The 12744-nt window shown below is 43.4% G+C and overlaps 1 protein-coding gene across 5 annotated transcripts in view; it reads right to left on the bottom strand.

Annotated features, from left to right (window-relative positions):
- The window catches only part of CUX1 (cut like homeobox 1), a 401081-nt gene that overhangs the window by 190967 nt on the left and 197370 nt on the right, over positions 1-12744 (bottom strand). For 2 of the 5 annotated variants that reach the window (XM_033921595.1, XM_033921596.1), the window contains exon 16: positions 1801-1866. The exons of the other annotated variants lie outside the window; for them this stretch is intronic. In XM_033921595.1, coding sequence (XP_033777486.1) covers positions 1801-1866 — 66 coding nt within the window. The remainder of the gene's footprint in view (positions 1-1800; positions 1867-12744) is intronic. 5 annotated transcript variants of the gene reach the window in all.

The following is a 12744-nucleotide window of genomic DNA, read 5'->3' as shown; positions in this document are numbered from 1 at the left end:
AATGGACACGTCAGCCTTAGTAAAAGAGGAGGTTTATAAGTGAATTACCTGAACAGAAAACAAAAAAAGGGTTCCACCAAAGAGATTCCACAAGGAAAACAGCAGCGCAAACACAAAAGAAATTGTGGAATTGATGATCCTGTCAGAAGTAATTGCTGCTTTATATGAGGATGGGCGGGGACTGAGGTAATTCCTTGTGGGGATGGGTAGTGACAGAGAGGACCCTGACGGGGACGGGTGGGGACGGAGAGGATCCTGGCGGGGACGGGTGGGGACGGAGAGGATCCTGGCGGGGATGGGTGGGATTTCTGTCCCCGTGCAACTCTCTAGTACACAGAAAGCTTTCCCTCTGCTTTAAGTCCCCTCCTCTCATCTGGAGACCATGCAAAAGGGTTCCTTCTTCTACCTTGCTATTATGAGTCTTAAATCCATCTAGCAGATTTGACCATTGCATAGCCTTCTGCCACAAGCTGTGAATATTATCTTTGCAGTTATCATCAGGTCAGGTTGACCTTGAAAGACATATGGCAGTGCAAGCCAGCCCCTTGCTAGGGTCCCCGTATCCACCTACCGTGGTTACATGAAACTGCGGATAACAATTATTTGTGGTTTCCCAGGCACAAACACTGAGTGCTCCACCTGCACTCTACCCCATTATGCATCTCCTGCCTGCTTGCTCAAGCTGGCCTAGGATCCCTCCATCTGATATCACTTCATGGTCCCATGACCCAGCTGAGACATCAGGAGATGCTGCTTGCTGCTGATGGTTTGAGGAGGTATGCTGGGGGTGCTGTGGTCACAGTGGGCGAACTCAGTGCTTGGGCGATGTGGTTACGGCAGAGCTTGCAGGGACGGTCCCAGCACCGACCCCTGCGGAACTCCGCTCGTGACCCAATGCCAGTCTGAGTAATGGCCCTTTACTCCAACCCTCTGTTTCCTGTCCGCCAGCCAGTTTTTGATCCATCGGTGGACCTCCCCTTGCACCCCGTGTTTCCACAGCTTTTTAAGCAGTCTTTCGTGCGGTACCTTGTCGAAGGCTTTTTGAAAGTCAAGAGAGGAAGAGATGGTGCACATGGACAGAGGGAAGTGGAAGAGAAGAGGTTATGATAAGAGCGGATAGAGTAGCTGGTTTCAAAAGGGTTTGGACAATTTCCTGGAGGAAAAGTCCATAGTCTGTTATTGAGAAAGACATGGGGGAAGTCAGTGCTTTCCTTGGGTTGGTAGCATGGACTGTTTTTGCTAGGTACTAGTGACCTGGATTGGCCACCGTGAAGATGGACTACTGGGCAAGATGACCCATTAGTCTGACCCAATTAAGCTATTCTTATGTTCTGAATAACTGTAATACTTAATTCCATAAAACAAAATCCCAAACTTATCAAAAAATCTTTATACGTGGTTTATGTATTGTATTAAAAGATTGTTTTGAACAATTTACTGTTAGTGGCTATAGTGTAACAGATGCAATTATAAGCAGATTTTCTCTCTCCCATTTCATTGATGTTTCTGTTACTCTAAAAAAAAATCCAGAACTAAACAAGAAAGACAAATTCTATAATAATTTCCAGGATAACGTCAATGTTTATTTGTAAATGACCTGTTTATTCTTAGAAAGCAGAGTGCTGAAATTATAAGCAGCGTCGCTATTCTACCCGTAGTTTGTTTTATACTTACTATTTCTGTTTTTCTGTTAGATTCCAGGCCAGAATCAAACTGCAGAGCTCTAATGAAATATAAAGTTATAGCACTCGCCTTATCCAAGGTATTAGCTGCAAAGAAAAACACCTGCTTGTAACATACCTTCAGAACCATTTCTTCGTTTCGGTACTTCCTGAAATAGTCTGCTCAGGTTCTGGCCTGGATTCTCTGTTGAAAAACAAGTTTGGTAAGAACAAAACAATCAGGGGATGGTTGTTCTGATGTCATGTAATGTGTGACATGAAATCCTACTAGGGATGCATGTCAATAATGCAATATTTCATGATTTCTATGGGACTTAAGTGCCCCTTGCTAAAATTCTAACATTAAATCTCTCAATGGTTCAGATGAACCTTTAGTCAACTCTGGTCAGTTTCGGGAGTACAAACAACCTTTACTTATTCTACTACTCCATAAAGCAAACAATCTACAGCATAGGATATACTCCTTTGTGGGCTAATGTTGACAATACTCTGAAAAATAAAAATGGAAACCCAAAATATGCCACACAAAATAAATCCAATATGAAACCAAGAAAGACATTTTCTTTCTATTAACATGTCTAAATTCCCATGTGTTTATATATATATTTTGGAGAATTTTAAATGTACCGTGTCTTTTGTTTGCTCACTAATAGGAACTGAAATGCCTATTCAACACCTTTTCAAGAATAAAACTCATTGTTAAACCAATGGATTTTAGTCTAAGGACCGTTTTACTAAAGCTTAGTGCATACCAATGGTCACCAGTGAGCACTAAATGATTTGCATCTTATTTTATATCTATGTTTAATAAATAAATTTTAAAAAAGCCCCTACATTTGGCAGTAACTAGCCTGAGAAAACTTCATATGCTATTTGTGAAGCATCAAGTAAAACTTTTCAAATCAGGACTTAAAAGCAATAAGCTCAACAGAAAACCAGCACACGAGATGCAATTTCTTTTTAGGAAAAGGGAATGGCACTTGTATACCACCTTTTTATGGTTACACATTCAAAGTGGTTTACATATAGACAGGTACTTATTTTATACCTGTATATATTTAAACCATATATATGCAAATAGCTGATCTGAAAAACTAATTTTGATCCTAGTACTAAACCATATTGGGTATGCAACCGAAATTATGTCCTTACCTTGATAATATCTTTTCCAGTAGATGGGTGGGTTATCTCCCCATGGCTGCAAGCCATATGGAGAAGGAATTCACTGGACTTTTTCTGTGACCCTCCTATTTCACTGGGAGCTCTACTGCCACCTGCAGTTAGTACCCAAGCATGCAAAGCTCAATTGAAATTATGTGAAGGGAAAATGGGAAACTTAGTATTTCTGTAGATGCTAAAACATATTCTACATTGAAGAATTTTTGAATTATAAAGAACAGCGATGGATTTACACCTTAAATACAGTGACCCCACAAGGTTTAAATGCAGAGTTAGAATGGGGCTCTCTAATGTAACATGTGTCTGAGTGAGGAGGTAGCCAAAAAATTGGGCTCTTCTTCTTTATTATTGATATTAATGAAATTAATGTGGTTACGATCGGAGTGCCTGCTGACGCGGCATTAACGTGATGACGTAGTCGCGTTACAGCCGGGCTCCGCTCTATTTAACATCTGAGTAAGAACGCCGCCGCCATATCTGAGGACAAAGTGGTCACAGGTTGGCGGCTGAATTTATAGGTGAGTGAGAGATGTTAGTCAGCGTAGCTTTAAATAATTGTAGCCATGTCTGTCTTTTTTCAGGGTAATGCTGATAGCTTTTGTTCTGTTTTAGGGGCAAAGCCTTGATAAAGCTCTAGCAGCGAAACATGTCGGCGTGATGTTTCCCCTAGCCAGAGACCACAAGTTGCAAGTTAAGTACATGCTTAAGTACATGCTTATAAGTTAAATAAGTAAAATAAATTATACAAAAGCTAATACACTAAAAATAAAAATAAAAAACGGATATTAAAAATTAAGGAACCGATGAGGAGCTGGCACATAAAGCTTAGAGCAATGAAATCCAATTGAGCTCTGAGTGGTGGCGCTGAGGTTCTAAATAAGTTAAAAAGTGAAGGGATGCAAGTTAACTGATAGAAAGTTATACTATCGGTTGAAATCATTGGTTGATAGTTGAAGCTCCCTTTAACTATAGTCAAAGCTGTGCACTAGAGGAAAACATATTCTACAGCATTCTTCAGGGCCCAAAGGGCTGACTGGCATCCACGATTCATACTTGGAGAAGAACAAATAGAATGAGACAGTAGGCAGGCGGAGGAAGGACAGGGCAGGGGTCCAGAGTGACACACCTATCTACTGGGAAAAATGTTATCAAGTGTTATCCAGTGCAATAGGTGTGTCATTCTGGACAAACGAGACAGACAAATGCAGTCCCAGAAATCTAGGGCAGGCTGACTGTATCATCCTGTAACATGGAGGAACCAAAGGCAGACACTCTCTTGCCACAACATCCACCCTGTAAAAGGTGGCAACTATATGTAGAGTGGACCAAGTTGCAGCTCTACAAATCTCTGCTAGAGAGACTACCCTAGTCTCTATCCATGATGAAGCTACACTTCTGGTCGAATGTGCCTTAACATAAACAGGGGACCGTTTCCCACAGATAATGTAGGCTGACAAAATTGCCATATGGATCCATCTGGAAATCGTGGTCTTAGAAGCGGGCACGCCTCACTTGGTTGAATGAGTCGGCACAAACAGTTGGTCAGAGCCTAAACTCATTGGTGACTTCTGATATCCAACTTCTTCAAAATGTGCTCCTCTTTCTTAGAACCTATGGGGTGGAATACAGGTAAGTGAACTTCCTGATTAACACAAAATGCCGTAACCACCTTTGGCAGAAAGGAATGAACAGTGCATAAGGAGACTCCAGTTTCTGAGTTTTTAAGGAAAGGATTTCTACAAGAAAGAGCCTAGAACTTCAAGACTTGTCTATCTGAGGTTACCGCTACCAGAAAAACTGCCTTAGTTTCAAGTCAAAGAGGGACGATTCTTCCAGCGGCTCGATCGGAGCTTTGGTGAGATCTTGCAGAATCATGTTAAGGCCCCACAAAGGGAATGATGGTTTGATCGGTGGTCTGTTACATAGACTACCCTTCAGAAATCTGGTGATGTCTGTATGAGACACCAGTGTAGATTTACAGTCCCGAGCCCTGCTACCTGGACCAGAAGGGAAGCTATGGTGAGGCCTTTATCAAGGCCAGTTTGAAGAAAAACCAACACCACCAAAATCGGAGCTGTAAATGGTTCCACATGTTCCTGGCCACACCAATGCTGGAAAGTCTTCCATGCTTAAGCGTAAGCAGAGATTGTGGTTTACTTCTAAGACCTGAGAAGAGTGGCAATGATCACTTCTGAATAACCTTTACGCTCTAACGCTTCGTGTTCAATAGCCATGCCGTAAAAGCAAAGGAATCCGGATCCTCCATGCATACTGGACCCTGCAAAAGGAGGTCTGGATACACCTGCATACGGAGGCCATGGACTGCTCAAAGACAAATCAGATCTGTGTACCACAGTCTGCAAGGCCAGTCTGGAGCCACCAGAATGACCCTTCCCTGATGAGTTGCAATCCGTTGAAGGATGCAGCTTATCATGGGCCAGAGAGAAAAAACACAATACGATGATCTGGGGTCACAGCTGGATCACAGCATCTAGACCCTCACTTCCGGCCTCAAATCTTTGACTGAAGAACCTGTTTTCTTGTCGTCACCATGAGTTTGAAGTGTGGACGACCCCAAGACTGAACAATGGCCTGAAACGCTGCCATCAACAGCATCCACTCGCCTGGATCCAAGGTCTTCTGAGGAAGTCAAGCTTGAACATTGTCCAAACCTACAACATGCGCTGCTAATAGTGCCTTAGAGCTGCACTCTTGGAGCCTCCCTGATGTCTGACATATGCCATTGTGGTAGAATTGACAAAGACGACTGACTGCTTGACCTTCTAGTCTTCTGCAATTTTACCAGAGCCAACTGAATGGTCTATAGTTCTAGCCTGTCAATCGACCACTACTTCTGAGAGGACGTCCAACACCCCTGCAATGAGCTTCCCAGCCTAGGAAACTGGCATCTGTTGTTATGACTATCCAGAAGCAATCCAAAGAGGTATGCTCTTGGCAAGTAACTGAGGACAGAGCCACCATTCCATGTTGGCTTGAGCCTCCAGTGTCCAGGGTAGACATTTCTGTTACGCGTGTCTGTGCAGACCAGCATGAGAGTAACACATACTGGAGAGGATGTATGTTGGCTCTCACCCAAGCCACCATATCTATTGTGACCACCATGGACCCCAGCCCAGACTTGAAGATAGTCCCATGCTGATGGAGCTGACTTGTCAAACAGACAAGAAATCTGAGAGAACAGCTTCTGTTTGCATGCTTATGGTAAACAGATGCGGCCGGTAACTGTGTCGAACAAGACTCTCAAGTACTCCAGTGATTGAATCAGTGTCAAATTGCTCTTTTGGTAATTTACAATCCAACCCAGATCCTCCAGGACTTGGATCACCTGATGAAATGTGGACAATGATGGGGCCCTGATAAGCCAGTCATCCAGGTAGGGATGCATTTGCATTCCCATCTTGCATAGGTGAGCTGCTATCACAATCATCACTTTGGTGAAGGTGTGAGGAGCTATCACTAGGACAAATGGTAGAGCTGAAATTTGATAATGATTTTACAGAACATGAAATCTGAGATACTTTCTGTGATCTGGGAAAATAGGAACTTGCAAGTAGGCCTCTGTCAGAGTAGCAAGGAACACTCCCAGGTTCACTGCCATCATGACAGATCAAACCGTCTCCATGCGAAAGCATGGAACTTTGAGTGCTGCATTTACAGTGACTGAGTAAGGTCTGGCATGGGTCTCCAACTGTCAGAGCCTTTCTTTGGCACAATAAAGTATATGGCATATCTCCCTGAGCCCAAGTCTTCAGGCGGCACAGGCTCTATGAACTGAATATCGAGCAATCTTCTCACAATGGCTTATATTTTTAATTATTGTAAACTGCGTAGAACTTCATGACCTTGAGGTATATAAACTGATGATTATTATTATTATATTTTATCCACCTTTTCCAGGTACCCTATGGGAAACTTTGAGTGCTGCATTTACAGTGACTGAGTAAGGTCTGGCATGGGTCTCCAACTGTCAGAGCCTTTCTTTGGCACAATAAAGTATATGGCATATCTCCCTGAGCCCAAGTCTTCAGGCGGCACAGGCTCTATGAACTGAATATCGAGCAATCTTCTCACAATGGCTTATATTTTTAATTATTGTAAACTGCGTAGAACTTCATGACCTTGAGGTATATAAACTGATGATTATTATTATTATATTTTATCCACCTTTTCCAGGTACCCTATGGGAAACTTTGAGTGCTGCATTTACAGTGACTGAGTAAGGTCTGGCATGGGTCTCCAACTGTCAGAGCCTTTCTTTGGCACAATAAAGTATATGGCATATCTCCCTGAGCCCAAGTCTTCAGGCGGCACAGGCTCTATGAACTGAATATTGAGCAATCTTCTCACAATGGCTTATATTTTTAATTATTGTAAACTGCGTAGAACTTCATGACCTTGAGGTATATAAACTGATGATTATTATTATTATATTTTATCCACCTTTTCCATGTACCCTATGGGAAAGTCCATAAACCAATCTCTTAGAGGCCAGGTAAATTCCAGCTTATAGCCTGACCAAATAATGTCCAGAGCCCAATGGTTGGACGAAATAAGAATCCAGGCCTGCAGAAATGCCAAGAGTCTACCCCCAATATTAAAAGGAACCTCCCTCAGCCTGGCGTCATTGTGATTTCTTGGTGGATGGAGAAGCATGGGACATAGAGATCTGGAAGTGCAGGGAAACTTTGAAAGAAGATCGCTAAAAATCCAAGATGGCTGCCGTCAAGATTTTTACACCTGAAAAAACCTGTTTTTCAGGATCACCCCCACCCCACCCTGCCAATTCACCTCAGAGGCTGTAGCAGCCTTACATAGTGTGACCTGTACTGGCAATGTGCTGCAGTCTTACTCAGCTCTTTATAGTAGCTGGAAAAAGCAAAGTTGCTTACCTGTAACAGGGGTTCTCCATAGACAGCAAGGAAATGTAGCTACACTTGCTGGTGAAGTACTCTGACTGAGCCTGGATGCCGGTGCTCTCCCCTAGATATAGTAGGTTGTTGCGCGGGCACCTTGCCTCTCGAACTCCATCCCCCAGCTATTCAGTTATGTCACCAGCTTAGTTAACAAATGTTAGAGAGAGGATGGAGGGTGGGCAAGTGTGGCTGCATTCCCCTGCTGTCTATGGAGAATCTGTTACAGGTAAGCAACTTTGCTTTCTCCGGAGACAAGCAGGGGAAATGCAGGCACACTTGGTGGCGAGTCCCTAACTTGAAACAAGAGATGGAAAGAGGAAAGAACTTATAGCGCAAATAAATTTCAAAGAACTCATTGTCCAAACCGAGTATCTTGCGCTGGACTCTGATCTAAACAATAGTGCTTAGCATGTTGCTGCTTTGCAGATATCCAGAATTGGGACTGATTTCAAGTTTGCAAATGAGAAAGCTGTGGCTCGTACTTGATGAGCTCCAATCTGTCTGGAAGGAGATAGGTGAGCTCCAGTATAGCAAAAAAGAAAAGCAATGAGAAATTCACGAGGACAAAGTCTGGTTAGATACTGCATTTCCTTGAGTAACTGAATTGAAGTAAACAAGAAGTTGATTAGTGGTACAGATAGCCCTAGTTTTATCCAGGTAAAACAATAGTGCCCTCCTGCAGACTAATGTGTGAAGACTGTCTGGACTAGAAGGGAAGCTATGGTGAGGCCCTTGTCAAGGCCGGCTTGAAGAAAAAGCAACACCACCGAAACCGGAGCTGAAAGATCGCATGTGAAGATCGAGTTTGTGTTTAAGAGAGTCTGCAATGATGTTCATCCTCCCTGGAATGTATACCACTTGTATTTCTGTGAAAAGAGAAAGAGCAAAGGTCTACAGACAGGAGCCTTTTTTAACAAATGGAAGGGGACAGCAAACCCCCTTGCTTGTCTGTTTGGATAAGTAGATGAAAGTTGCCAATCATTGAGTTTGCTGAGTCCAATTCAGCATGAGCAGCCTTGTGTGTAGTACCTAAACAAGGGAAGAGGTCATGTGACCTAAGAATTGCATGCACGCTGCAAGAGTGGGAGATTGTTGTTTGATGATGTTCATCAGGAAGATGGGTCCTTGAAGTGACCGTGTCAAGTTGTGCCCCAATACACGCAAGACAACAAACTGGATGGAACTTTGACTGATCCATTTGATTAGGAAACCAGCGTTTGAGAGAATGCACTGCGAGCTGAATGGTGAGAAGCAACTGCTCCCTGGAGTGTGCTACTAGGAGACAGTCACTTAAGTAAGGAAACACCATGTGGTGTTTTCTCTTCAAGTTGGCTACTACCACCGCCTAGCACTTTGTGAAAATTCAGTGTCTGCTGAGAGGGTACTTGTAATGGTTGGTGAGAAATATAAAGTGTAGATCATTTCCAGAGGGAAAGATGAATGAGGTCCAATGTGGCTAACCAATTGTCTTTTCTGAGAAGTGGGAGTATTGCTGGAAATGAAATCATCCAAAAATGTTCTGTTGCGAGGTCGGGATCCAAGTATAGGTCGAAGACCATGCAACAGGAAGATCTCTCTTGCCAGATGAGGAATGTGATGGTATGGTATGCTGAATGTTGGAGAAAAAAGAACGTGGGGATGGTGAGGAAGGAAAGTGAAGGAGTATCTTTAAAAATGATCGTGAAAAACCCAGTTGTTTGCGGTGATTTCCTGTCATGTTGAAATGGGCTAGCTTGCTGCTAGGAAGTGGTATGAATCTTCCTCTGCTTGTACTAGTTGGTGCATTGGCTCAATCTGGATAGGAGGATCAGGAGCTGATTTGTGGACATCCACGTGGTGCAACTAAGCCCCTGAAATGTCTATATCTTGTAGTGGGGGAGAGGGGGGCACACAGGTTGAAGTCTGAGGTCCAGCTGGAGTAATGTGGCCTGTGTAGGCCTTATGTCTGAGGTGGGAAACTGGCCCCTTTGGTTAGGGGTTAGTAGTGTAGTAGATTCTCTTTGGGATCTACTACACTACTTAGGCTGTACTACAGAAACTTTTGGACAGATAGAAAAAATTGGAAACAGTGTTAGTAAGTCTCTGTCTCAGAACAGAAGATTGAGGTATCAAAAAACGGCATAGCGGGCTGTTTAAGTAGTACAAGGTGTTGCTCCAGGGAGACTTAAGAGGCAGACCATATACCTTTGGTCTGAGCCCATTGAAGAGTTTAAAAGTTTACCTGACTCCTCCGAAGCGGAGTGGTACAAAGTGAGGAAAGACTGTAGAGCTGAAACTGAGCTCATCGGAGCCTTCCCTTTCTTATTCTTTGGATGCAAAGCAGTGTGAGGTAACTCTTATGAACCATGCACTGCTGTAACTCAAGCCAATGAAGAAGGGGTAATAGTTCTTTCTGCCAGTTGTCCTGTTTATGCTCTGCCGAGTCTCCTGGAATGACAGCTGTTGTTGATGCATCCCTCCCCCAGCGGTGCCGAAGCAGGGCCCTGAAGGGGGTGAGCAAGCAGCGTGGATTTGTTTTGCAAGGTGCTGCACTTGCCACAGGTGCCGTTCAGGTGTTTTTTTTTTGTTTTTTTTAATGAACTACATCAGCAGCAATAAATTTCCATCCCCCGGCAGTATCTAACCTGGGCCATGAGGGGGGAGGAGTAAGCAGCGCTAGTTTCAGCGATTTCTCAGAGCCATTGGTTCAAAGCGCCACTGTGTGAGAGAGGGCAAGAGAGCCCATCCATGCAGAAAAATAAGTGGAAGGATTCTTCACAGTTCTAGCAACTGCCGTGTAATTGATCCAGTGTTTGCCGGTAACAAAAAAAGAAGTTATGAGGCGGCTTTCTTTTGCTTGTAGTATATATATATTTCTTTTGCTTGTAGTATACAGTGTATACTCATATTTTAAAATTTATTTTCTTTTAGTCGAGCCTGTATGAATGCACGCCAAACTGCATGATTAGAAAAACTTTCTAAATGCTATAAGCAGGAGCAGACATAGCATGAGGATGTACATCATAAGCTTCCCCAATGTCTGCTCTATTAGCGTTATGTTTTCTAATTCTCACCTTGGCTTCTCTCAGATGACTAGCTGCCGGTAAATGAGTCACGCGTAGGTATCGTGCTCTCTGGCAGGCAGCAAGAATCTGTAGAGTCCATTGTTGTGGTAGGGGAGGTCTCTAACTTGTCCTTTCTACGTGCAGCAGTCATAGGCTGTTTTTGGGAGTTGCAAACTCCCTTTGTGAAAGTCGGTGGAGGGCGGATTTTACATGCCACCTTCACCGGCTGCTTCTTTTTAATACTGGCAGCAGGTGCCGTTTGAGGTCTGACTAATGGCTGCAGTGATGTTGAGCTTCCTACCCCCAGAGGTACCTAACCTGGGCTTTGAAGGGGAGGAGCAAATGCCGATGACTGCTGCCTCAGAGAGTTCCCAGTGCTGTTGGCATAAAGTGTCATTGAAGTGGAGCCGCCTTCCATGAAGAAAGAGAGACTTCACAGTCCTAAAGCTTGCAGTCAGAAAAAATGCTATTGGCGGTTTTCTTCGTTGGTTGTTTTTTTTTTTGGCTGAAGAGAGAAATAAAAATTGGTTGAGACTGCGTGAAGAGTTCCTTTTTTTTTTTTTATAATTCCTGATTAAATAATAATAATAATAATAATTTTATTTCTTATATACCGCTATACCATAAGTTCAAAGCGGTTTACAGCAAGATTCGTGCATTGAGAGAATGCGATGATTACAACAAAAAAACATGAGTTTACAACAAGATACATAATTTCAGAGCGGTTTAAAACAAGATACATATGTTCAGAGTGGTTTGCAAGAAGATACAAGCAACGAGAGTACGAGATGTTTGCAACAAGCAACAAATGATTACAGCAGGATACAGAAGTACGGAGCGGTTTGCAACAGGATACATGAGTTAGGGGCAGTTTACAAGAAGCTGCATGCAATGAGAAAAAGAGAGGTTTACAATAATATACATGCAATGGGGGTAAGAGGGGTAATTGGAAGAGAAAGCGCTTTCAGGGATACAGAATTGTCAATGGAAGAGAACTCAGATTGTGTTAAAGAGACGAGTCTTCAGAGATTTTCTGAAGTCAGCGTATGATGCGGCCTCGAGTATGGGTTTTACGAGCCATGTGTTCAGTTTGGCTGCCTGGAACGATAGCATTCTGTCAAGGAACTTCTTGTAGTGACATGATTTTAGAGATGGGTAATTAAAGAGATTTATTCTGCAAGAGTTCTTATTAGGGTAGTTGAGGCAGAATTGAGAGGTGAGGTAAGTTGGTAGCATCCCAAAGACCGCTTTAATGATATTCTGTCATTAAAGAAAAGGTTTTCTGTTTATATTCTATGTAATTATTATTATCATTTTTGAAGAGGCAAGGAGGAGGAGGGAGCTGTGACTTGCTAGGAGGCTGTTCAAAGAAAAAAACTAAATATGGTAGTAAGGGGGCGGAGAAAGAGAGGTAAGGTGCCTACATATGCTCAGTAGTTAAATTCCCCCCCCCCTCCCCACACACACACAACGAAAATCAACTGTATCTAGAGGAGAGCACCGGCACGCAGGCTCAGTCACAGGACTTCACCAGCAAGTGTCCCTGCATTTCCCCTGCTTGTCTCTGGAGAAAAATCACTGCCTCATGCTGAAAATTTCTCTTCAATGCTGATCTTTGGGCTGCCAGCCAGACACAACGTCTGACCACCCCCATGGAAGGGGGGAGGCAAAAAAAAAAAAAAATTGCACCCTGTAAGACACCACTGAGCCTCCTAAGGACACCTAACAGCCTGCGCTCAAACCCCTGCGAAGCAGTAGGAGAGGGAAGGTAAGTGGGGATGGCCCCAGGCTCCAAAATACTTGTGTAGGCTGGCTAACAGGTACCCCAGGGATTGGCCTGTCAGCTGGGGACCTGTCTGCTTCTTCTCTATGCAGACAGAGCTGACACTCCAAGCACTTAAAAAC

The sequence above is a fragment of the Geotrypetes seraphini genome, chromosome 15 (genome assembly GCF_902459505.1).
Source record: "Geotrypetes seraphini chromosome 15, aGeoSer1.1, whole genome shotgun sequence".
NCBI classification, from domain to species: domain Eukaryota; kingdom Metazoa; phylum Chordata; class Amphibia; order Gymnophiona; family Dermophiidae; genus Geotrypetes; species Geotrypetes seraphini.
The sequence above is the reverse complement of the archived record's forward strand: the minus strand, read 5'-3'. Positions and strand labels throughout refer to the sequence as shown.